This window comes from Halichoeres trimaculatus, unplaced genomic scaffold, assembly GCF_033239565.1.
Source record: "Halichoeres trimaculatus isolate MK-OKI-2021-1 unplaced genomic scaffold, fHalTri1.1 fHalTri1_scaffold_17, whole genome shotgun sequence".
Classification (NCBI taxonomy): domain Eukaryota; kingdom Metazoa; phylum Chordata; class Actinopteri; order Labriformes; family Labridae; genus Halichoeres; species Halichoeres trimaculatus.
Window position 1 is genome coordinate 11,181,453 of NW_027437195.1, and position 24,504 is coordinate 11,205,956.

Below are 24,504 nucleotides of genomic sequence, written 5' to 3' on the forward strand. Positions count from 1 at the left end.
TGCAGGATGACAAGGGGAGTGCTGGAGGCTTTTAGTAAGCTCAGGCAAGAACTTTGCAGTCCACTGATTTTCCATAATCAGCTCTGATTCGTCACACTGATACTTAAAATTCATGTTCAGTTATTTTCCTCTCTCTTTTAGCAGAGGACATCTTGACTCAACAGGAGTTCAGCTGTGATTCATGATTCATATTATAACCCTACTGTCAAAATCTGATGCATAACATTCAATTAAAAAAAAACTCTTAAATTTTTTTCAGGAAAACTTTGAGTGTTGAGTTAGTTGAACTGAAAACTCTCAAGTTTCCTGTTTCCAAGGCACAGATATTTTCAGCATAGCAGATTTTCTCCAAGTCCTAAAAATAATGGCACAAAGCATGCGCACAAGGACTCTGCTATTCCCCCTCCTGTCATGCCATATAAATCTGCTACCCCTTCCTATAATACACTCTCTTGGTTCAAAGAGGATAACAGCAGGGGGTGCCAGATATCAGAGGGCAGCTCTTTTATAACCGTGGCCTTTTCATCAGGCACTGCCCTTTACTTCTTAGGAGACATCCAGCAGCCTGATTTGTCGAGCACTGTGACGCTGACAATGACTTCCTAGAGTCGCTCACAGCACAAATCTTATGATTCATTCAAAGATCCCCTCAAGGTGCTAGACTTCATTACATGAAGCATGCTGCACCCAGAGCATTTCACTGTGGCATTTTGATTCACTTACAGGATTAAGATGGACACTGTTGTTACCACTCGTGTTTTCCTTGAAGTGTAAAAATGAGCTTAATAAAGTTAATCAGTATACTTTCTAGGAACTTTGAACCCTGAAGATTGCTTCACTGCAGTTGCATTGCTTTGGAAAATACATAACACTGAGTTAAGCATTGATTCCTTATTGTAACATTTACCACAGTGTTATTACAATAACGCACTGTGCATTCATTGACAAGCATACTTTAGTTTTCAACTGTTTGGTTTTGAGTTTTAAGTGAATTCAGTGATCATGTAAACAGTTTAGAGAGCAAACATGCTCTCTAAACTGTTTATTACTAGAAAAATATCAAGGCTTATTGGGCACACTGTACAAAGGATAAAATAAGAAACAATCCCAGAATTTCCTTCGAGAGCAGCCTTACAAGTGGACTCAGAAAAGAGGATTAAGTTTGCATGTGAGTTGTGGGAGAGCTTGTTATTCCTTTGATTCCCACAACAACTCCTGAACTTGGAGATAAACCACGCTCTGGCATTTCCATCACAGAAAATCATCCATCATTAACAGTGGAATTAGGAAATAATGCTTTTTAAAGGCAGGTTAAGGTTTTGTTATGCTCTAGTGTAAGATGAAGAGCGTCCTTAGAATGTCCACACAGTTAATCATGACCTCTCTGATTATCCTTAACAGGATTACTCGGATTACATGATACTGTACAGGTGTTGCAGCTATTGTGTCACATGCTGCTGAGTAAATACAACAGGCCCTGCGCCTTTGTCGTGACGTAATTGCGCATGGAAGTCAAAGTATGAGGGAAGTTATGAAGCATTAGAGCGACAGCGCTTTTCTCACACATACTGTTCCTCCAGGTGAGGTGAAGGAGGAGGAGGAGGAGGGGAGCTGGAAGGGGGAGGGAGGGGTCTTTGCTCCTGGTCGAGCCTGACAGTTCCGCACTATTGGCTGTCGGGAGGGGGACTCTCTTACCTGCTGTACCTGTGCAAAGGAGTGCCACTCGTCATCGTCCGACTCCAATTCAGGATCAGCTTTTTCTTCCTCCAGCAGCCCAGAGAGGTAAAAGTCGGCGAGGAAGGCTGGGAGCTGAACCAGCGACTGCAGCAGGACTCCGAGCATGGAGCCTATCACGTCGTGGAGCGAGGAGCGAGTCAGCGAGTGGCTCCAAGGTGAGGAACATATCGCGCAGTGTGATGGGGGTTGCTTTCACGCGTTGATCGCCTCTCAGGTACTTTGGCTCGAAGAGTGGCGTCAGAAATAGACGCGCCACACAAATCCTCTTGGAAGTGAAAGGTGGAGGAGGAGGAATGAGGAAGTGCTGAGCTGAGAAGAGACACAACAGACCTTTTCTGATCAAGGTGTTACCTTCAGTAACAGAGGCCATGGCCTCTTGTTTACTATTTCCACAGTTGGACGCGTTGCGTTCACGCGTCTTAGTAATTGATATATTCTCAGGCCCAGAATCCTCACTACACGTTAAAGTGCATGTGTTGTGCGGCTTTCAGGTGAAAAATACTACCTTCAGGATAGGATGTTGGCCTCTTGTGCAAGCCAGGTGTGACTAGAACTTAACAGCTACGTTTTATTTCATTTTAACAAGTCATGAAGTAACACATAAACACTACGGGTTAATCTTCCCAAGTACTGTAAAAGTTAATTAAAACTGACAATTCTATAAATATATATTGTTGGAGTAGTGATCTACAATAAAACACTGACTGGGGTTACTTTTACTTTTGCTTTTGATAGTTTAAGTTCATTTTGTCGTCAATGTTTGATATAAAATCCAGAAATAATGTTTAGAAACGTCTGTTTATATAGTGTGTTTCTAAATTAAAAAGTTTTTTGTGCATGGCTTAAAACATTGGACAACATGGCTGTATCAAACCAGTTTGGGCTTTTATTTTGAAGGAGTTCTGTCTTAAGGGCTCATTTTTTATATTTTACAGATAATTGCAATTCTGGAAGTAAACTACATTTCACATCTCTACTGTTTACAGATCTCAGTGCCTAACATGTGAGCAGATTTTTTCAAGCTTATAGGCTACTTAACTCAGTGTGCCTGCAGCCCTGCTGTTAGTCCATGCTTCCTCTGCATGTCTCGGCCTGCACATGTATGGGACTTTCTGCCTCTCTGCGGTTACCATTCATGCCTGTGCTCCTCATGCTTAAGTTTATGACCCGTCTTTGTGTGTGTCCTTCTGCCAGGTCTGGATGCCCCCCTGCACCAGTACCCCGTGTCTGAGTGGCGTTTGTCAGGAGTGGACCTGCTGCAGCTGACTTCGAAAGACCTGGAGAAGTTTGGAGTGTACAAAATCGGACACCAGGAGCTCATCCTGGAGGCTGTGGAGAAACTGTGCTCTCTGGTGAGACAGGAAGCGGATTCACGTGTGTTTGTGTACAGTATGTGTCCATAGCAGCGCGCCGTGTATCCAAGGCCGTGTGTGTGTGTGTTGTGACGGGGAGATGTACTCTGGGTATTTACCGAGCAGTCTTCTCCTTGTCTGGCTTTATTCCTTATGCATGCTCTGATATCACAGCACAGGGAGATTTTTTTTTCTGCTTTTGCTGTTTTTAGACTGTGTACTTGTGGAACCAGCTGACAGTTTTCTGCATGTCCGGCCAAAGTATACAAGTGCCCTTTTCTCCATACAAGTCCAGGTTTAGGCCTCCTTTTGCAGCATTTAAGGTGGACTTCATTGCTTTACTTTTCTTTGATTTTTGTAATCAAAATCCCAATATTCAAGCATGTTGCAGTTAAATAGCTATTTCATTCTCTAGCTAACATCAAAGACTACTCATGCTTTGGCTGCAACCAAATCAGATTTAGAACAAATATGCTTTGCTTAATAGTCTACATGCAAATTTCTAGGAAGACTCTTTAAAAAAAAAGGAAACATGCCTTCTCCCTCTCCTTAGTATCTCTTACTGTCTCTTTCTTTTAATCAAATTTCCTCCCTGTCCAATTTTGTGAGGGAGTTCCAGGACACTTAAATAGTGGCGTTGGTGTGTGTAGGGGGGTGTTTTTGTGTTTCCAGAAAGGCTTTTGTTTCGTTGGATGGACTAATTGAGTCAGGCAAAGCTCCAGCTCTGGTGGTGTAACAGTCTTTGAACACCCAGAACAAGCTCAGGCTGCTTAAACAGCATGCTGTGGGGTTGATGTAACACTGTTTGAAATGCTCATTACCAGTTTGAATCAAAGTCTCAACAAACAAGAGTGTGAGTAAAGCCCACCTGTAGTTTAAGCTTCCAACAGGTGTGTGAAATGGCGCAATGTAAGAAAAGTTAAGATCCATTTCAAGGACTGACATGTTAATGTTGAGCGTGTGTGTGTGTTTGTGTGTGCATGTAAATCTTGTCTCATGCTTTGTGAAGTGCTGACACAGGGCTCATTCATAAAAAAACGACCATCAGACACTCACATGGAGCAGACTAAACACGTTCAAGTGCACGGTTACATAATTAACAACTACAAAGTCGACAAGGCCATGAATTTTTCATGGCCACTTGTTGTTGGAGGATTGTTCCAGCTGGTCGATGTTTGACAACAAAGCCTGAATGATCCAAGCTTATTGGGCACTGATGAGTGGGTTTGACAATAACTACCTCCTCCTCTTGTCAGGCATATGAGGTAAAAGACGCTCTGTCTGTTATTATGTGAGGAACATTTATTTTAAAACATAATATGATGTGGCAGCTTCGACTGATTTTAATTGTGAGGAAGGGACTGAGAGGTGTTTCTGATATTAAGTCTTACATAAACAGGGTAAAAAAATACATTTCCACCACCTCCTTATGGCTTCACAGCCTCCACCTTCAAACAAGAAACTGCAGCCATCAAAATGATCATTAAAATGTTTCTGGAAAACCAGATCAAACTGCCTCGCCATTATCGAGCGAAAACAAAGTAGTCAATAAGTGATTAACGTTTTATATTAACATGACTTGGTGTAAATCATTTTGTCAATGTGGTGTGTCTCTGGAAGACGTATGACACTATTATAAGCTGAGGGTACATCAGCTGATTTGGTGCGAAGATTTTTCCACCTTGATTTATCAGAAATTCATAATTTCTGTCAACACCAAGACATCAAACTCCACATAATGTGAGAGAAGATTTTTGGTGTAAGCTGAGGCCAGTGGGCCTTGAAGGCACTCCAGATAAGTTGCAGAGTTTATCAACAATAAATAACCATAAAACTGCAATATTTTGTTTTGTTCTCAATTTTATGTGTCAGTTACTAGCATTAGAATAGTTAATAATTAAGTATCTAACTGCTGTAAGCCATCTGTCATAAAACAGTGAATGCCCCACGATTGACTGTGTGTAAATATAGATGACATGCCTCAGTTTCTACACATTGTCAAAAAAAAGTGAAGCCAAAATACCTGACTGCACTACTGCTATCTCAAAGTCTCTGCTAATTGAAGCATAATCTTAACTTTAGAGATTGAATGGAAAAGATTCCTTAAGCCAGCACAGTCAATAATAAAGTTGATTATTGAAGCCAAAACTTACAGTTCTTGAAAATCTAACAACTCTTGTGTCAGTGTACATTACAATTCCTGACTCCTCTCCTGTCAAAGATCTGTCAAACATGACATCACATCCCTTTATGTAAATGTACTTTTGGGCTTTTGTTTCTTTATTGAGAGACAGGACCATGGATAAAGTAAAAAACTGGGACAAAGAGTGAGACAGTACAGAAAGTGGCAGCTTGTCCAAAATGTTCTTTTTATACAGAGCATCGGATTTAGCTGTTTAGCCAAACCGGTGCCTCAACAGCCCTTCCTTTCAGCTAATTGAATTGAAACGTCACTGAAGCTGAACAATTGCTTATAAATCAGCATGGTAAGAACTTGCTGCCATAGCAAAAACTGTAATTGAGAACAGTCAATTACCTCCACCAAGGAAATTGTGTTTTTGGGAGAGTTTGTTTGTCTGTTAACAACATAACTCAAAAAGTAACAAAGGGATCTTGATGAAATTTTCAGGAAATGTTCAAAATGAGATAAGGAAGAAGTGATTAAATTTTGGAGGTGATCTGGATCACCGTCTGGATCTAGGATTTTTTCAAAGGTTTCTTTATCATTGTGAGATAGAGCCGTTTCCACCATATGTATATAACTCCACAATACATGGTCGGATTGCTTTGAAAAACAATACAAGACAAGGTCACCATCATTTCTGACAGATGTAAAAGTACGATCCAGATCATGGAAATATTATCGTACAAATCTGCAACTAACACCAAATTGTATCAGACACTCTCTGAGTGCTTTTCTAGTTTGGAGTGTATTTCAGTTTTCTAGTATGACCCATGTTCCATCTGTTTAAATGGAGGAGTTGGATTTTATGAGCTGTTGTATACTGCAGGTAACTGCCAGGGAGGAGGTCTGTTCACAGAGAGCTTTCTGTGAGCACCAGCTTTAACTCAGGAGCTCTTCTGTTGGATCATGTCCCCTGTATGCCTTTTTTTTCTGGAGCTGTTGTGGAGATGCTCTTACCTGGTTGTTCAACCGTCACTACTTGGTTGTTGTCAAAGTTGCCCACATTTCGGTGCTTTTCTGTTTTCCTGCATCCATCAGATCATCTCTGTTGACAAAAGGTTAAGTTGTGTTGTGACATATCTCACTCACTGACAGGAACTATTACAAAAGGGTCAGTGGTCATAAGACAACTGATGCAGCTGGTAAACCTCTTCAAAACGAAACCTTCATTTTACATCTTCAAAAAGGGACAAAATCAAAGAGGAAACTGCAGACCAGAAAGTGCGCACAACTCTCTCAGTCCGACTATTTTTAAGTGTGCCTCCTCCTACTTCATTTCAGCTGTATTGGTTCATTTTGTGTCTCAAAGTTCAAAGTCGATAGGGGAAATCCACATTAAACACCAGAACCCTGTGTGCTGTGAAGAGCTAGAGCACTCTACATGAAGGAGTAATGCATAAAACATCACAAATTCATTTTGTGTACCAGCTATAAATACCTCAGAAGTGGAATGAACCAGCCACATGTGTGTGTTTGATCTGCAGACATATGGCATAGGTGGAGAGAACCTGCGCGGCCTCACGGAGAAGCTGCGCGCCGTAGCCCACACCCTCCAGATGGGCATCCAGAGCCGTTGGCGCCGCAACAGCTACGATGGACGCAGCACCGTCAGGCTGCCTGCTGGAGTTCTGCAGGTTGTAGTGGAGCTCATCACATCTGCCAAAGGACTCTTCTCTCTGCTCAACAGGTCTGTAAAGAGGGAGTTATCTAACTGTTATATATACAGTACTCCAAACTCTATTTTGTCCTGTGGTTATTTTTTACTCAGAAAGTGTTCTCTGGTGTCTCTCACAAAAATAGCGTCGGCTGTGGCTCATGTTGCTCCAGGTTTTATTTAAAAAAAGGTAACAGTAAAAATTTACAAGTGCAGCCTTTAAAAAAGATGTTTTGGTGTTTGCTTTTAAAGTGTCCCTCATTGCTGTCTCTATCAACTCTTTTAAGCAACTTTCCTAATTACTAGTGTGAAATTAACTCAAAGCTTGTTCAGAATATTAAGGCACAGACACTGAAAAAGTCTGTAAATTGTATATGCATTATTACAACAGTTTTTCGAAATGCTTTGAAAGTCACCATACTTTGCATGCGTTCTAGTGGCACCAGAGAATTTGGTATTTTCTGTTTATGGAAAACTGCTGGAACTTTAGCCTATGCTTTAAACCCTGGTTCGCTGAGTGTCTGCTTGAGGCTGGCTGGGCAAGCACTGGAAACAAACGTACACACCATCTCATAAAAGTCAGCAAAAATAAACATATTTCAACTAAGGCTGAAAAATAAATCAAATTGAAACCGACATTGCATTGTAATAGAATGCAATTATTTGAATCCTAAAGGCTGCGATTAAAAAAAACAAGTTTCATGAACACAGACCTGGAGGGAATGTAGTCACTTGTGCTCGTTCTTCCTTAAAACCAGCAAAAAAAAGCTTTGTTGTGTTGGTCATACTAGAATGGTTTATTGCTTGTGTTAATTGAATAATGCAGAAGATAAGTGTCCCCTCCAAAACATTGCATGCTAAATTACAATTGCAATATTACATTATTTTCCAAAATCATTCAGCCCTCATTCATAAAAAAACAACCATCAGACACTCACATGGAGCAGAGTAAACATGTTGCTGTTAGTGAGGATGTTTAAAGCCCATATTTCCTCCACACAAGCTAGGTTGAGTTAAGCATTTCCAAAATAGCTCTCTATGATAAAAGACTTTGATGGAGACTACTGTCATGTAAAATACAGGTTATGGTCTTGCCAAGGTGTGTGGCGAGTGGCTCCGTAGCTTCCTGTTACGGCCCAAATACACAAAATGTGCCTCCAGTCTGGCTTCGCTCCATCACAACACCAGGTCTAATTGGTTTCTATTCAAATCAATGTCAACATACACTGGATCCATTCTGTTGCGGTCTGGCTGCGTCCCTGCTCTGGCAGGTCCCAGAGTATCAAAGCAGTCCTATCTTTTTATCAGGTGCTGGAGTTGTGATGAGTCAGTTTACTGTAGGGCACATCGAGCAGGCAGGAAGCAGTGCATAGAAAGTACCTAAAAACAGCCAGTGACTTTCACAATAAAACAAACCTTGTAAAAACCATACCATGCTTAGCTTGACTTTAACAACAGAGTTAATAAGCAGGTCAGGAGTAAACAGGTTGGAGAGAAGCTTATTAATAGAGTGGGGACCACAGGAGCTCATCAGTCTTGCGACTTCAGCTTTCTTACAGTTCTGCAACGTGTTAGACTGTGAGCTGATGTATGCAGTCAACGCGCAATGGAGTGGAGCCGGACGCATCCAGTGTATTTTGGTGTGGGAGAGGTGGTCTCATAACGCTCCCTATGTGTTTGAGACCTGGTATGTTTTGTTTTCAGTCACCAGGACTTCATCTCCCACTTCACCCAAGTGTGCACAGACCACTGCCTTCTCCTGAATGTGTCAAAAACAAAAAGAAACTGTTGAGATGGTGGGATCCTTTATATATATTGAGCTCACCTTGGACTGATAACTTAACTTTGAACAACACAACAATGTCATCCACACAAGCTGCCAACAAAGCCTGGCTGCCATCCGTAAACTCACTTTCTGTTGCCCCCACTTCTGCAGCTGCCTTTTAGGAGCATCATCCGGCCTGCTGTGCTGTCCTGGGGCCCTCCTCTTCATTATATATCTACTCCCACTTGGCAATATTTTCCGTAAATTTGGTATCCACTTTCACTGCCTCGCTGATGACACCCAGCTCTACTTATCCAGTAAACCCAATGCCTGTCTTCCACCTTCCTCCCTCACCCACTGCCTCTCAGAAATCAAATTCTGGTTCACCTCCAACTTCCTCAAACTTAACTCAGATAAAACAGAACTCCTCCTGGTCGGTACAAAATCCAATCTATCCAAACTCCACAGTGTCCCCCTCCCCTCAGGTTAAGAGTCTGGATGTCATCCTTGACAGCTCTCTTTGGTGCCCCCCACAAGTCCCTCCATAAACTTCAAATGGTTCAAAACTCCACAGCCCGGATCATCACCAAAACCCCCTCCTTTCATCACATCACCCCTGTCCTCCAGCAGCTCCACTGGCTCCCCATTAAGTTCAGAATTCACTTCAGAATTTAAATAAAATGTATTGGTATTATTATTGCTGTCTTATACTTTATACTACACACACAGTACCTCCAAACCATCTGCCTCCCCACACCCATTGGGTCTGACCTCATCAGAACCATCATACGCAAAGCACGCTCACTGATTCATCATACGGCTTCTATTTGACCCTAGATAAAACTCCCGTGCCTGGAAATGAGAAGCTTTTTCCCATCTACAATCACACTACTCAAAATAATACCGTTAGATGTTTTGTGTGTATTACCTAATATGCTTTTCTTCCTCTCTACTTTTTGTTTTCACAAGTTATTTTCCTTTTTAAGTGTAACCCCTTTCTGTCTTTCCAGGTATCAGTTTTCCCAGCTTAGTGGCTACACCGCCACCAAGAACATCTTCAATTACTGCAGAGAGCTTGGAGAAACTGTCCATAAGGTTGGTGCAAACAAGCTCTTTTATTCAACTCCACCAACACAGATTTACTCGTTTCCTCAACGCCACTCACATGTTCACGAAAACGTGAGGTGTTTTATCTTAAGAGGAACCAAACACAAATTGACCACGTTTCTCTGAACCTCCAAAAAGGAACAACAACCTGCAGCGTGGCCAGCATTTTTTTTTTTTTTTTTTTTAAACATGACCCTAAACTGCAGCAAGAGAAACAGCAGCATGACTCCCTTTTCCTCTGCTTAGCTTGAGTAATGCATTCTTTATCTTTACATTCCTGGCATATTTTGCAGGCAGCTGTACCTTGAAGAAGCTGAGGTTGAAAGTGTTGCTTAAAAGAGAGCTTCTTAGTGTAAACAGCTTCAGAGATGTGGGACGTGTTTGAAAAAAGAAGAAGAGAAAGAAAAGAATATTTATATCTGAACACCTGTGTAAAAAAAGGCACAGGTAGCTGAAAAAGACAGGCCTGGATATGTCAGTGCCCAGGGGAGGAAGGGAGGAAAAGAGGGAGGGAGGCAAAGGGGGAAGGCAGAGAAAGAAGGAGGAGACTGAGGGAGGGATTACTCTCAACTGTTTAATGACTTTTAACTCCTGCAGGAGCGCGTGTTGCAGAGGGAGACACACTTTACTGTGAGAGGACTCTGGTGGCATGAGAGATTAATGGGCTGACACAAGCAGAGAAAAGAAGTGGAGTTGAGGATGAAGCCGCTGATAGAAACAGAATGAGAGATGGTTAGAGGTAAGGAGCTGGAGCTGTGAGTGAAAGAGGAGGCTCAGTAGTTAGAGGAGTTTATATTTAGACCACTAGAGCCGGCTCTGGACGCCTGCCGGGCACGACAGGTACAGCTTTCACCTCACTGATTGGATAGCTCTTCACAAGGTGATAATACTTGTGATGCTTAAGCACTTTGTTTGACTGCTTTTAATGGATAAAACCTACGCAGCACAGAGTTTAGTTTTTGCTTGTTACTTCTGCTGTTTTTATAAGTATAATGTCAGTTTGTTTCATGTCAACTTTCTAAAAGTAGAACCAGAACAAGCCTAAGGGCCTGTTATGTGGCAGAGTGTTGGTGTACAATAACAGTGACATCATTCAAATGGGGAATCAGATTATGAGGAAGGAAATATGGCTTTCAGAAAGTCATTGAGCTCTTTACCCAGATTGGATATTTCTGATGGTGCCAAGTGATTCATGTTGGTAACCCATTGAAAGTTGTTTTTATTCACAGGATAGAAGTTCAGCACTCAGCGAGCCATTAGTGAGCCAGAGCTTTCACTTCTTCTGCCTGTTGGTCATCGTTTGGTTATGTCTAACCATTGTTTTGTTAATTCCTGTTATTGGACTTTGTGTGGACTGTGTGTCTGAGCATGGAAATGTAAACAGGTAGTAATTAATGTCCAAAAAAGAGAAGTCACTTCAGGTCTTGCAATTTATCTATTAGTGTACATTTGTCAAACTAACTTGTGAATAATTCAAAACAGTGCCCAGATGACAGTATTGGCTGACATATACAAAATATATTCCTATTTTAAACAGGCGTAGTCTAATTGTGTATGAATGTAATATAATTTTGATTACTGGAGTATGGCCTGTGTCAGGATGTTGAAGGAACCCTTAACTAAAAAAAAACACTGACTACTTGGGAGAAGACTAAAGCCCTATTTCAACCAAGCAGTCTGGTTTGGATGAGTAGAGTTAAGCTAACAGTAGAAGTATCCCACAAAGTGCTTCAGAACCACTAAATTTTAACATATATTTGCTTAATTTACGTTTTTATTGGTGTTGCAGTTCCTCAGTATTAATTTTGGATGAAGACTTTTAAATATGTGATGAAAAATAAAATTTACTAGCATCTGCTTGCTTTAGTGACAATAACACTCTTTGCTAGCACCAAATTGTGGTGTGTCGTTTTTTAAACACTTGATAGTAGTTTCTTGAGGCAGCCATTACTACTATTGTGAGTATACTAATAAGTATTATTATTTGCTTTGTATACTCTTTTTTTTTTTTACTGAAGAAACAAGCTTTTTTGGTCGGGGGGGGGGTTAAATATTCACTGACTCACATGTTAGCTAACACCCAAAACCAGATTTAGGTCCATGATGTCAGCCTTTCTTGTACTAATGTTAAAGCGCCTGTATGAGTTGTTTTACTGGAAACTGTTGGGATATTTTGGACTTTAAGATTGCCTTTGGGGAATGATGCTGTAACAACTATGAGCCCTGCATATGATGAGGCAGGTGTATTGAGTAATTAAAAGCTTTTGCAGGTGTGTTAAAGGTCAGTTTTGAAAACCTGGGAAGCACCTGAGACATAACGAAAAATCTGACAAGCTTCTGTTTTACTTTCAACATAGCCTTATAAACTAGCAGGCCAGGTGTACAGAATGATATATGTGTCCCTATACGGCAGTGATGACGTCAGAGGGGTGAGGAGTAGGAGTCCCGGCTTCTTAAAGGTTTCTCTCAGCTGAATTAAACCAGTGTCACTCCTGCTCATGATGTTTGACGTGCTGTCAGGAGGCTCTGTTATGACATCTGATTTTGGAGAACTGCTTTCGAAGAGACAAACAGCATTCTTCACATGAACACAGCCGGAACTTTATTTCCCGCTTATCTGTATGTTTGTATTTCTTATGCCCCCCTCCCCCTGAAGGGCCCTCAAGGTCTGCAGTCAGCTGGTGTTGTTGGGATCCCACACTAGAGTTGTCAAGTCTCAGTTTCTCACTCAGTTTCAGTCTGCTTTGAGGCAGTGAGCAAAGTCAGGGAGTCAAGAGACTGAGAGATACAGGGACAGGGAACCTGGATATTAGGACAAAAAAGGTATGTGACTTTGATAATTATCCAAACTAAAACAAGGAGCTAAGTTGAATCTATACACTGACTGTTAATACCGTAGTGATTTAATGTTAAACTAACATTTTGAGAATCAGGAGCCGCCTTAACAGTTTCATAACAGTTTCAAAGGGGATGTTTTAATTATACAAAGGAAGTCTTTGACCAGAAACATGTTAAAAACAAGACTCTGAAAGAGCCATGTTATGCTTCAAAGTAAATAAGTGACAGCTCTCTGTTTTAGCAGATAAAAACATATATAATGTATATAAAATACATGTGCGGAAGGAGCGTAGAGTGAAGTAGTAAGATGAAAAGGTGAGAAGCAGGTGCAAAAGAGGAATAACATCAAGATGTCTCACAGTCTTTTTATAGCAAGCCCGTGACCTGGTTATGGCAAATGGAAGATATCTGCTGGGGAAGCCCGAGTATGTAAACAGAGACAGACCAAACATGTTGGGACACGACTTGAAGGCTTTTATTTTGAAAGGATTTATTATGTTGTATTAGAATGAAGTTACAGAAGAAAACATAAAAAAGAGGAAAACAGCACAAGCTGTTCTATCATGAGTTTTCAGCAGGCGGTGTTTACCGATGCAGGTACATTCATGTGTCCCTGCACTCTCTGTGATACCTTCAGTGTTTTTGTATTTGTGTGACCGTGCATGCATCTGTTTCCTTTCTTTTAAGAACGCTACTCCCACATAATAGCCTCTCATTGTTTCCAAGACGACTGTAAAGAGAACAGCTTTCAGGCACAGAGCGCTGCTGTAAAGTCGGCTTGCCACCTGATCAAGCCACATGCACGAACACACAGACCAAGCTTCACAACACAGGACCTTTCTTCTGCTGAGTGGAGTTTATGGCTAGCTGCAAATTGCTGTGATCATTAAATAAAACGATGAAATGTTGAATTGAGATTGATTTGAGCGCTGGAGCAGATTATTCTGCATTAGATTACTTACTGAGTATTAATAGAGGCTAATCCTTAACTGCATTTACAGCAGTGGAGTGGAGGAAAAGGTCCATGGTAAATGCCTGTCTCTGGTCTGAACTTTAGTTTAGTAGTTTTTCTTAAAGGTCAGTTTGGTGAAAAAATTGCTTACCGGTGATGGGTGTCCAAGAATTGGTAGTTAGGAGTGACATAACGTGGCGCCACTCCAACAATATCACTCCCCTCGCTGAAAGCACAGAGTCAGATTGGTTTGAATGTTACGTAACCTTGGACCCTCATGTTCTGCTTTGATTTAAAAGGGCTAAAAATGCTTGAATCTGGCTGTACCCTATGATATGATGGAAAAAGAGACATGTTGAACCCGAGGGGTATGTTTAAGAATGGAAGCAGTTGTTCTAAAGTGATGAGTTTCTGTAAACGTCCTATTTTACAGAGAAATCAATAGAAGGGCAAGCAAGTGGAGCGTGAACATGCTGGAGGCTGTAGTTGGGGACTGAACACGTCTTGTCCTAGAGTTTCTGTCCTCTTCTCTTATTTCCACTTTCCTGCTCATGTTTCTCTACCTCTGCAAGGAAACGCATCGACCTCTTAAAACCTGTGTCTTTTGCTTTATATCCCCAAATCTCTCCAGTCTGTGAGATAGGGAAACAAGTTGCTTCCAAATAAGCAATTTGTTGTAGTCTTGTCGAATTTCTGGTTTATTTCTGTCCTATCAGGTCACAGACAGTGATATAACTGTTGATATGTGTCCTGCTTTGGTCTCTGTATAACCACTCCACCCTTCAGATGTCAAATCAGTTTCACTACAGAAGTGAACCTATCACTCACCTAACCCACATGTATGCTGTTTCCTGTTCTGGCTGACTTAAAAAGAAGTACGTTCTAGTGTTGTGAGGAATCCCCCTGGATGTGGCTACAAACACAAGAGAAGGCAGAGGTGGGGATTTGGCTGCGTTTTTACCTTGGCTGTAGATTACTATTGGTGAGAAGCTGGGTGAGAAAGGTGTTACTAAGAAAGAAAAGGAGAAGTGACAGTGTGCTGTAGGAGGTGGCAACAAGATTTATATCTCAGGTTTTATTTATCTATTCATAATTATACCAGATACTAGATCATACACCATGAGTCTGGGTAAGTCACTGTTGAATTTCTTTCATTTCTCTGTTTACGTGAGCCCTCAGCATTAGAAACTGTTGAAGGTTACCAAATTCATTGATTGGTTATTGGCAAAGTTGTTGTGTTGGTCTGCCAGTTAGAAAACATCCCAACTGCTGTCATGAATACTTTAACATTTTCTGGAAAAAATAACTTTAATATGCAGATAAACAGTCAATATACTTTTCTATATTTACAGTTTTCTTTGCTTCACTGTGGCCAACTTTGTGCCAAGGGAAATGTTAGCATGATATCTCGCAAAGCTAGCTTTGCTGTAAGCATAGCGTGCTTATATTAGCATTTAGCTCAGGAATCAGTGTGACTTAAGTTAGCATACTGTGACATTATCATGAAGTAAAAACTCCTTACTGGCTTAAAGTAACATAATCTATTATCAGATGGATGAACCTGCTATTTATATTTATTTTAGCTGTTAGCAGCAAGCCAAGAGCAGGAGTTCTCAAACGTTTTTAGGTCAAAGACTCCTTCATTATTATAAGAATCATTGACCTAATGTTAATAGTATGCACTAATGTTCTATGTAGTACTTTGCAACAACAGAATTAGGCTTCATTTATACTTCCCAAGTAATTCATTTTGTTAACTTTGAGGAAATGTTACCTCTGAGGCAGTGGTATGCACAGAGGGGGGCGGGTGGGGGGGTGGAGGGGTCACCCCCTTCCTGGCCCAGTTGTTGGAAAACATGTGTTTAAGTGACCTCTCGGGATCCAAAACATGTGCAAAAGTGCCCTCCTGGTTGGCAAAACACACTTAACTGCCCTTTTGTATGGTTCAAATATGTTAAACTGCCCGCTTGGGTGGTAGAAACGCATCCTTTGTGTGCCTTTTTTAAATTCGTTTTACCCCTGCCTCTCAAAAAGTCTGTGCACGTCGGTGTTTTGATTTTTCTATTGTTGTGCACTATGAAGTGACGGACATGTCACAGTCATATAAGAATAGATCCCACGGCACAAAACTGAATTGGTTGAGAGTATTGGAAAAATAGCTGATTGTATTGGTGCAAGAGATTCCTGTTTGCTGATATGCTTTTAAGTGATACATGTTTAAATTTTTTTTTTACATTTTTTTGTTTTTAAATTAAGTTACACCTCCAGCTCCTCTTTAATTTAAAACCAAGTTGGTTGACATTTTTTCAGATATGTTTTTGATTTACGATTTTTCTGTTTGCTTGTGAATTAAGCTCTGACCAGCTAGCCAGCTAACTTTTCCTTAGCTGTTCAAGCAAACAGCTATTTTGTCATGAGTGGAGAACTTAAGCTGAGTAGAAACCAGTATAAAGATATTTGACTGTTCAGGCTTTAGTTTCAGTCACATTTAGTGTTTTTATGGTGTAAATAAATACGCCTTAGGTCTTGGTCTTTGAAGTGTACACACAAGGAAATGCCCAAGGGGGACACAGCAACACATACACAAACAAACCAGGCTAGCAGACAAACTGATCTGACAGTGGTCATGACAGGAACCTCTCCTTGTCATACCCCTCCCTGCAGACTTGTGTCACAGCCTTTAATTAGCACAGACATCCACTATGTTCCCTGTTGGGCCCTTGCTACATTTCACAGGGATTAGTTTCCTGAAGCGTCCTTTATGTAAGTCAAAAGTGTATCAGGCAATGCAAATTAGCTTAATGTGCAATAATAGTGTGTGGCATAATGAATAACATATGCTTTGTAAACATCTGCCATCTTCTATTTTTTACCATGATCCCTGTATTTCTAATTTCACAGGACAAGTGCTGTCTTGAATAATTTTGACTTTATTTTGCAGAAGCACTGCCCTTATGAAAGCCATTAAAATATTAGTAATTTCAGGCATATTGCCTCTAAAATGATTTCCCCTGCCTCTGGATGTATTTGGACTTTCACTTCCTGCCTCATGCTGTTAAGAGGAAATAGGACAATGCGTTTTGTCTGATTGTCCCATTTCTACAAATCAATATCAGCTTTGCATGTGGCCGCTGTGGCATCATGTTGGTATATTCTGCTTTGTGAAACCCCTGTCATGTTGTTTCACTCTTTAAACAGGAAACTTCTGTCTATGAAAAGGAGAAGGACATCATCTCTGTGGTAAGTCTGTCAATTCTAAGTTTAATTTTTACCAGAAAGAGACAAAAAAATCTTAACATTTTTATTTGCAAAACATGGTTTTATTCACCCTCCAGTGCCGTCAGATGGTGGCGGTTTGTGATGAGATCCTGAACTGCAGCTCTGAGGCCTTTCTGACCCACACTGCTCAGCTGGAGAGTGTCGACCTAGTGCCTCTGTCACCTGGAGATCAGCTGGTAAAGACCTTTGCTTTTTACATCTCTGGCTTTTTTTCACCATGGTTAATATTACAACAATGTAAATTCACCAGTGGCTGCATATTTTACCCTACAGCATGTACAGCATTTGTGCTGTGAAGAATCAAAACGAACCAAAGGTACATTTAGTTCTTAGACTCCGAAAACACATTGCATCTCAAGTTTTCAAAATGGGCCTGAAGCAAAGTTAGTTATATGCATGATTGGTTTAGCCAGCGCTGTTGAAAGTTGAGAAATTAAATATCTTTAAAAGTTTAATGAACAGTTCTCCTTTCTCAGTCTGAAGTTTTTAAAAAACAAAGTTGATTTACCACCAAAGTGTTTATAACATTTGCAAATGATGAAACTATCTTCGTTAACCACAATCTTCCAACACAAAGTCTTAGTTTTGCAATTGTTTATGATCAACAGGACCAGCCTTGTTCAACTGTTATAACGTTTTTATGAAGAAAAGATCTGACATTTTTTTATGTACATGGTCCCCTCTCTCTGTCTCTGTGACGTTTTGTTGTCACCTGTTTGTCTCATCTTTGCAGTACAACAATCTGATCATCATTCAGAAAAATACTTCCACAGTTTCACTATGTCCTTGGTTTCCTGACAACCTGAACACTTACTCTGTGTCTTATTCTCTCATTTTTTCTCGCTGCAGTTTTTAGTGTTCAATCTCTGCCTCCATCAAAACCTGAAGCTTTTCATCTTTATCTGCTTCCACTCAGCACTTCTTTCATCTAACTCAAGGTTCTCTCTTTCTGTCTGTCACCTGTAGTTGGTTATGAACATCTCTCTGTTTCTGTCTCATCCTCATGTCTGAGCCTCCATTTCATCTCTTACAGTAGACATAGTTCTTCCTGTTTGTCTCTTGTCTTCTTTCACTTGTGTCCTTCTCATTTTGTAATCCAAGCAATTTTAGTACATTTGTTCAGTTTCCTCTCCTTTGTGTGCCCAGTCCATTAGAAAAAATCTCTTTCACGTTAGAAGATAATAGGTTTTCTATCTCCCTGTGTGTGTTTCTAGTTCAGCTTCATTACCTCAGATGCTTCAGACATATGTTTGTTTGTCTTTAAGTCCATGGATGCATGTTATCTGTGTGTCTGCATTAATTTAAATGTAGAAGGCTTCTTCTAGCACTTGGTAATTCTCCACAATGTTTCTGCAGTAGAACAGGGTCATTTTTACAAATGTGCTCAACAACAAGCAACAATCCCTGATTATCCTCATCTGACAGAGAGGAATTGATTGGACCACATCACAGATAATGAGGTCGGCCTCAAAATGATTGAAAATAATGGGAACTGAAGACAGAGAGGGAGGGAAGCAAAAAGAGAGGAGGAATTATACTCTGCATGTACTGGCTGTACAAACCAGAAAGCTCACATGTTCATTCATAAAGAAAACAGAAATCTAGAAGTAAAACCTCATCTTTTCCCCCTCTTCCTTTCCTTAAATGTGTTCCTTTCACAAAGTAGAAAGTTGAAATGAGAAGTGGGTTTTTTTTTGAAGAAGAAGAAAAATTCTGAGACATGACTGTGAAACAGTGACTCAGCTTTTATCTTCATCCATCACTGATAAATGTATTCTCGCTGTCACAGAAAATGATGGGTTTTGTGAGGTTCAATGATGGTATAAAAGCTTGTTGTGGACTTGAGAGAGAAAAATAGAAGAGTACTTGCTAAAAGGTCTGGAGTAGATCCACTTTATCTCTACTCTTGTTCTCTGAGTGCTAAAATAGCAGATTGTTGCTAGATACGTAATCATAATCCGTTTGAAAATGTAATAATTTAGGTTGAATTTTCCTCAAACCATAAAGAAACTCAGAATACAGGAAATATTACATCTTGTGTGTTATTGGTGAGTTGTTTTTATTAATTGAATACAATGCTAAAAAGCATTCATGACAGGTTAAAGCTTACAGAAGCTTCGTAGTGGTGATAAGGAGCTAACATTAACCTGTGCAAGATGTGTCATTAAAGGCAAAACTGTAAATTTCTATGGAATTTTAGAAGACCTCAGGAATACTTGGACAATTTTAACAGTTTCTTTAAAAAAAAAACAAGGTCAAAACTTCTGACCAAAGAATTTTTTACAACTGCTTTATATAATATAATATTTTTTTAGTGGAAATGATTTAAATTTTAAATTTTTTCAAAGAAGCACAACTTTTTTTATTTTTATTTTTTTTATTACTTACAGTCTTTTCTATTATTAGATTAATCCAGTTATACCTGTAGCCCAGCTCTAGGGTCAATCATGTCCATTTGTGGACATTTTTATGTGTCTCCCAGCTTCCATCTTAATATGTGCAGAATTTATTGCACAGAAATTGTTTTGAGTGCTTTGCAAATTTTTGTTTTTCCAGTAGCACAAACAAAAATAAAGTAAATCCATGGTGTTTTTATCATGATGCGAAAATTTGCTCCAATTCAAAAAATGTAAAGCAAGCACAAGGTGAAATAAAAAAAAATCCAGTTGTGCAGAAAAGGCAAAAATTGATGCATAAATGATCAGAATACCGGAATAGAAACAGTAAGTGCCAATATTTGATTTATTGGTCAAAACCATCTTAAAACAAAAAGAAAAGTAAATGTGATACAATCTAAATCTAGACACCCTCATTAAGAAATTGGAATATTTTACTATATTGCCATTGGAATAAGGGAGAAGTGTAATGCAAAAAATATAAATGAATTTAACAAATCTCTTGTAATCTACATTTACTGGGAGAAAAGAAAGGAGACCCACCTGATCCTCCCTGAGTTGATTGTTCTCATTTTGAAAAAGCCTATACTGAAATAACAACAAATTCCTGACCAAACAAGAGCTGCACATCTAAATCTTGGATATTAAGACGATCAGAAAGTCACAAAGAGACGGGTCGCACCAGGAACCCAGCAGAAGCCAGATTGTATCATAAAGTATTGAGAGACAACGGTTTTCATTTCATCAGCCTCTAATGATAGCACATCTGGCACCACTTAGTAACTTTTTTTACTGCATTGAAAAATGGAAAGCATTAATATGCAGCTTTAATGTCTGAAGTAAAATTTTAGCAGGGTCATAAAATCAAATTGCAAATTCCTTTGATGCCAGTCTCTACTCTTTAACACTTCCTGTCCCTCCCTCAGCCGTCCAGTAAAGCCCCAAAAGCCCCAGAATCAAGAACATGATTATAATAAATGTATCCAGGTGACTTGCATCGATGTTGCCTCCTGGTTGGTGATTTGTCGCCTCTCCACATCAAAGCCTAAATTAATCAATCAGGGCAGGCTGATAGGTAATTACAGACTGAAACACTGATACATCTGGAGACTGGCATCAATACCTCTGCAGCATCAACAGTGATGACAGGAACACGATAGAGCAATGTTTATGAGTCCATTAGTGTGAATCATTAGGCGTCAGTGACATGCAGAGCTGACTCTGGGCTCTGCAGGTTTATCACCAAGGGATGTTCAAAGCATCTTTTTGTTTCTCTCTATCTCACTCTGTCAGGGGATCGAGATAACGTCCACGGGCTCCAGTAACCACTACGTGACCGGAGCTTTAACTGAGGTCAGACTCTTTCACTTACTCTCCTACTCTCGCTGGTGACTCAGCTCACACACCACACACCACACACACACACACAGTAAACAATCAGTGCCACCTCAGTGCTCTCAACAAACCCCCTTGAAGAGCAGCGTGACTCAGACCTCAGCTCCTCTTGAACCAGAGACCAAAAGGGGAACCTTGACTACAGAGAAGGGTCTCCAGCCTCTCAGGGTTTCATTTCCTGGCCACCTCCATCTTGCTGAGTTTCCTGACATGTCAGACAGGGTAACAGGTAACAAGCTGTGACTGTGTGTCTCACAATTGGCACATATCTCTGTGTGTGAGCGTGAGATTGAGCACACTTTACACCAAACAGCAGTTCTCCCTTTGAAAGCTCAGTGCTGCTATGAAAGTGCTTCACATATTTAGCAGTCTTTAAGGATCTCGTTTTCAGTCTCAGGAAGCAAAAATAAAGTAGAAGAAGAAGAAGTGTCACATTTTATTTGCTGTGTGTTTCATTACTGTATCTTCCCTTTCTGTGTGTGTGACCAGAAAACTCAATTAGTGCCTGTTATGAGGACAAGGGGACTCAGTAAACATGTGTTTGTGTTTGAGCTAATTCTGTTTTGCCTATTAGAAGTAGAACTTCTGGATTTGGGGTTATTTAATATGAAAGAATGAGCTGTTTACTAAGCACAAATCCCATTGGAACTACTTTTTAATGACACTTTATTTTTAGCTGTTGGCTTATCTTTCTTTGCTTCTCTGCTTGGAAACTAAAGCCCGTTTGAGCCCTCGTGCTGCTGATACTGTGTATTATTAATACTGTTTGTACTCCAGGCTGTTGACTACACACTGTGTATGAAGAGCTAACTCATGCCTATATCTGTGTATTCAAGTCCTCACTTCTGAAATATGTATGTACTCCTGCACATCTTCATCGGATTGTTCAGGGTTTTGTTAGATTTGGCTTGAGGAAAAATAAGACCATCCCATAGCAGGAGCCAGGATGTCTGGATATCTGAGAAAGCAAAGCATCATTTGGATCATGAGGTTTATAAACCTAACTGGAAGGCTATGGAGGAATGTTTATCATCCCCAAGAAGAAGGGCTTGTAAACTTAGTGCCAGAGTAAAGCTCTCCTGAGGGACAGAAAGATGGAGATGTTATTTTTCCATGAAATCAACAACAAAAATACCCCCAAATCCCCTGCTGCTGTTACATCACTGCAGCTGACTGCTAATAAGACACACACACACACACACACACACACACACACACACACACACACACACACACACACACACACACACACACACACACACACACACACACACACACACACAAATTCAAGATTTCCTCAGTTACGAGAAATTGTCTTAAGTAATGAAATGTAAGCAAGTGTTAATGTCTTTTTTTCAAGAAATTGTCTTATTAGACTTAGTGTGAAGCAGATTGACCTGAAAGTCAAGTCTTATTTCAGGATACCAAAAAAAAGAATGATACCTCAATCACTCGTAAATCAATGCTTGTGAAATAAGCATATCTCATCACATCAGCAGATTTAATGAGGCTCATGTGAAGTCAGTCTAAGATAATTGGACCTAAAATAAGATATTAACCATAGACTGTAAAAAAAAGGACATCCGCTTGCTCGGCTTGAAGTGAGGTCTCCACAAAAACTGCTCCCCCTAGTGGCCAGCTGCAGTACAGGTTAAAAAATCCGGCTTTCCAGTCATTCCAGATGGGCTGTGGTCAAACTTTTGGCTTCAAAACCGTACAATGATAAATGGCGGAGCCACGCTGTCCACTCTATATACAGTCAATGATATTAACACTTGCTTAGATATCAGTTTCAGCCACACTAATGCAGATGTTCTTTTTTGTTATTTATAAGAACGTATCCAGTGTGGTGAAAGATTTAATCCATGTTGGAAGCTTTTAAACAACATCTAACCTTTGTCGCTAGGTCAAAGGTCATGGATTACCTATTAAAACCCTTTTTTAGTATTTGCTTAATTTTGTAAATTAAGATAATGTGTTATTATTTTTTTTTTAGCGCTTGATGATGTGATAAAAACAAACATAAAAGTGAAGCCCATGTATTACATGCATAAGAAGAAGTTGTTGTCTTGTTTTGCAGCCGTCTGCTGATGCCTTTGTGAAAGTCTTGGCTGGTGATGAAGTGATTCAAGTCAACGACCAGATAGTGGTGAGAGTTACATCATATATACAGTTTGTGTTTACAGTTTGTGATTTTGCCCTGTATGGCTGTTCTGATGCAAACATTGTGAACCATCTTACCCTCTGAGGTAACTGAGTCACAGAAGTGTTGCAGCATCAGAAACAATAGGTGTAGCCCTGGAATAACCCTGTGTCTGTGCTGCTGCGGCCTCAGGTGGGCTGGAGCAGAGCCAACCTGGTGAAGAAGCTGAAGGAGAATCCCAACGGAGTCACTCTGGTCCTGAAGAAGATTCCTGGATCAGTGAGACGCAGAAACACGGTCCAGCTCTCCCCCACACAGGTCAGGGAAAGCCCAGGTCTTATTGCAACATTATTATCATCTTGATACACTTTTCAAAGTGAAATGAGGACTTTTTTTGTTTGTGCCTCTATGTTCAAAACAAAAATTCAAATCTAAGCAAGTGTTTTATGGAAATGAGTCCTGGATTGCTGGATTGCTTTGACAAAATCAAAAGTTGTTAGAGGGGAAGAGAAATGTTTTGTATAGTGTGTTGAAATAATTTATTTTCTTGTATTAATTTTTTTCTTTTAATATCTTATAATAAGACGTCTATCTGAACTGGTCTGGTGAATGTCGCTCACTTTAGGCTTAATAAGACATTTTTTTCCTTAAATAAGACAGAAAAACTTTTTACATTTGAGATTTTTCTGTGTTTACATGAAAACACTTAGTTAAGTATTCTTTGAGGGATGTTTGATATGTAAATAGAAGTCCCTCGTGGATAATGATCACTAACACGATGGATTAGTTCCACTTGACGAAAGCTTCAGTGAGTGATTAGCCGTCTGTAAAGTGCAGAGCAAGGTTTTCTTGAATTTGCTGTAGATGTTTCAGATTTCAACTACAAAAGCACATGAAGGGGGTCAAAGACCTCCTGTGCAGAAAGCTAAAAGATAAATTAAGCTTTTAGTTCCACGTGTTTCTTTACTGTTTATGCTTTTTTATTCTACAAATCTTAAGCAGTTTAGTGTTTTCAGCACTCTCAGTGCAAACATGTCCTCAGTGTCAGCTGTTTTATGTTGCTGTGCTCATAGTTGCTGTCTCTGCTGAAAATAGTCCAGCTTTCATGCTCATTAATGCTGCTTCTCGCTCCCTGACCAGTCAGCACAGAAGACAGACTTATCACAGCGTCTTTTTCAAGAGTGCAGTTTCCAGGTCTTAAGCTGCAACACATTTTCTATCATTTATTTGATGTTAACTTTGTAAAATCCCATTTGATCAAAGTAAATATAAAGATTAAAGGACACTTTAAAAACAGACTTATCAGTGACTACAGAGAAAGATGAAAGTGCAGTGGTCCAGATTTTGAAACCAGTATGGACCAGTAAAGAAAACTGTGGGATTGAATTTGGGGGTGTTAGTGCACACATGTCCTTAGCTTGCAAAAATTAAGTCTTGTACAAATATTTCAACAGGTAGTTTTTTTTTTTCTGGGAAGCTAATCAGACAAGGAAGAACATTCTTCTTGTATTTATTCTAGGGATGTTTGATACCACTTTTTTTTTTTTTGACAAGTACTTCCTCTTGAGTACTCACCAATACCACTAGTACTTTTGATACATATAATTTAAATGGATACTGTCACATCATTTTGCTTAAAGACAGCACAGTCACTCTGACATTAAGTCCAAAATGAAACACAAACAACTTTCTCTGAGTTGA

General features: G+C 39.9%; 1 protein-coding gene across 1 annotated transcript in view; it reads left to right on the plus strand.

Moving 5' to 3' along the window:
- The first annotated feature begins 1,639 nt into the window (after window positions 1–1,639).
- cnksr1 (connector enhancer of kinase suppressor of Ras 1) overlaps window positions 1,640–24,504 on the plus strand; it is a 31,380-nt gene continuing 8,515 nt past the window's right edge. Inside the window, exons 1-9 of the mRNA XM_074691413.1 lie at window positions 1,640–1,892; window positions 2,932–3,089; window positions 6,759–6,961; window positions 9,704–9,788; window positions 16,789–16,830; window positions 16,926–17,045; window positions 20,559–20,618; window positions 22,741–22,809; window positions 22,996–23,121. Coding sequence (XP_074547514.1) covers window positions 1,841–1,892; window positions 2,932–3,089; window positions 6,759–6,961; window positions 9,704–9,788; window positions 16,789–16,830; window positions 16,926–17,045; window positions 20,559–20,618; window positions 22,741–22,809; window positions 22,996–23,121 — 915 coding nt within the window. The 5' untranslated portion in view covers window positions 1,640–1,840. The remainder of the gene's footprint in view (window positions 1,893–2,931; window positions 3,090–6,758; window positions 6,962–9,703; window positions 9,789–16,788; window positions 16,831–16,925; window positions 17,046–20,558; window positions 20,619–22,740; window positions 22,810–22,995; window positions 23,122–24,504) is intronic.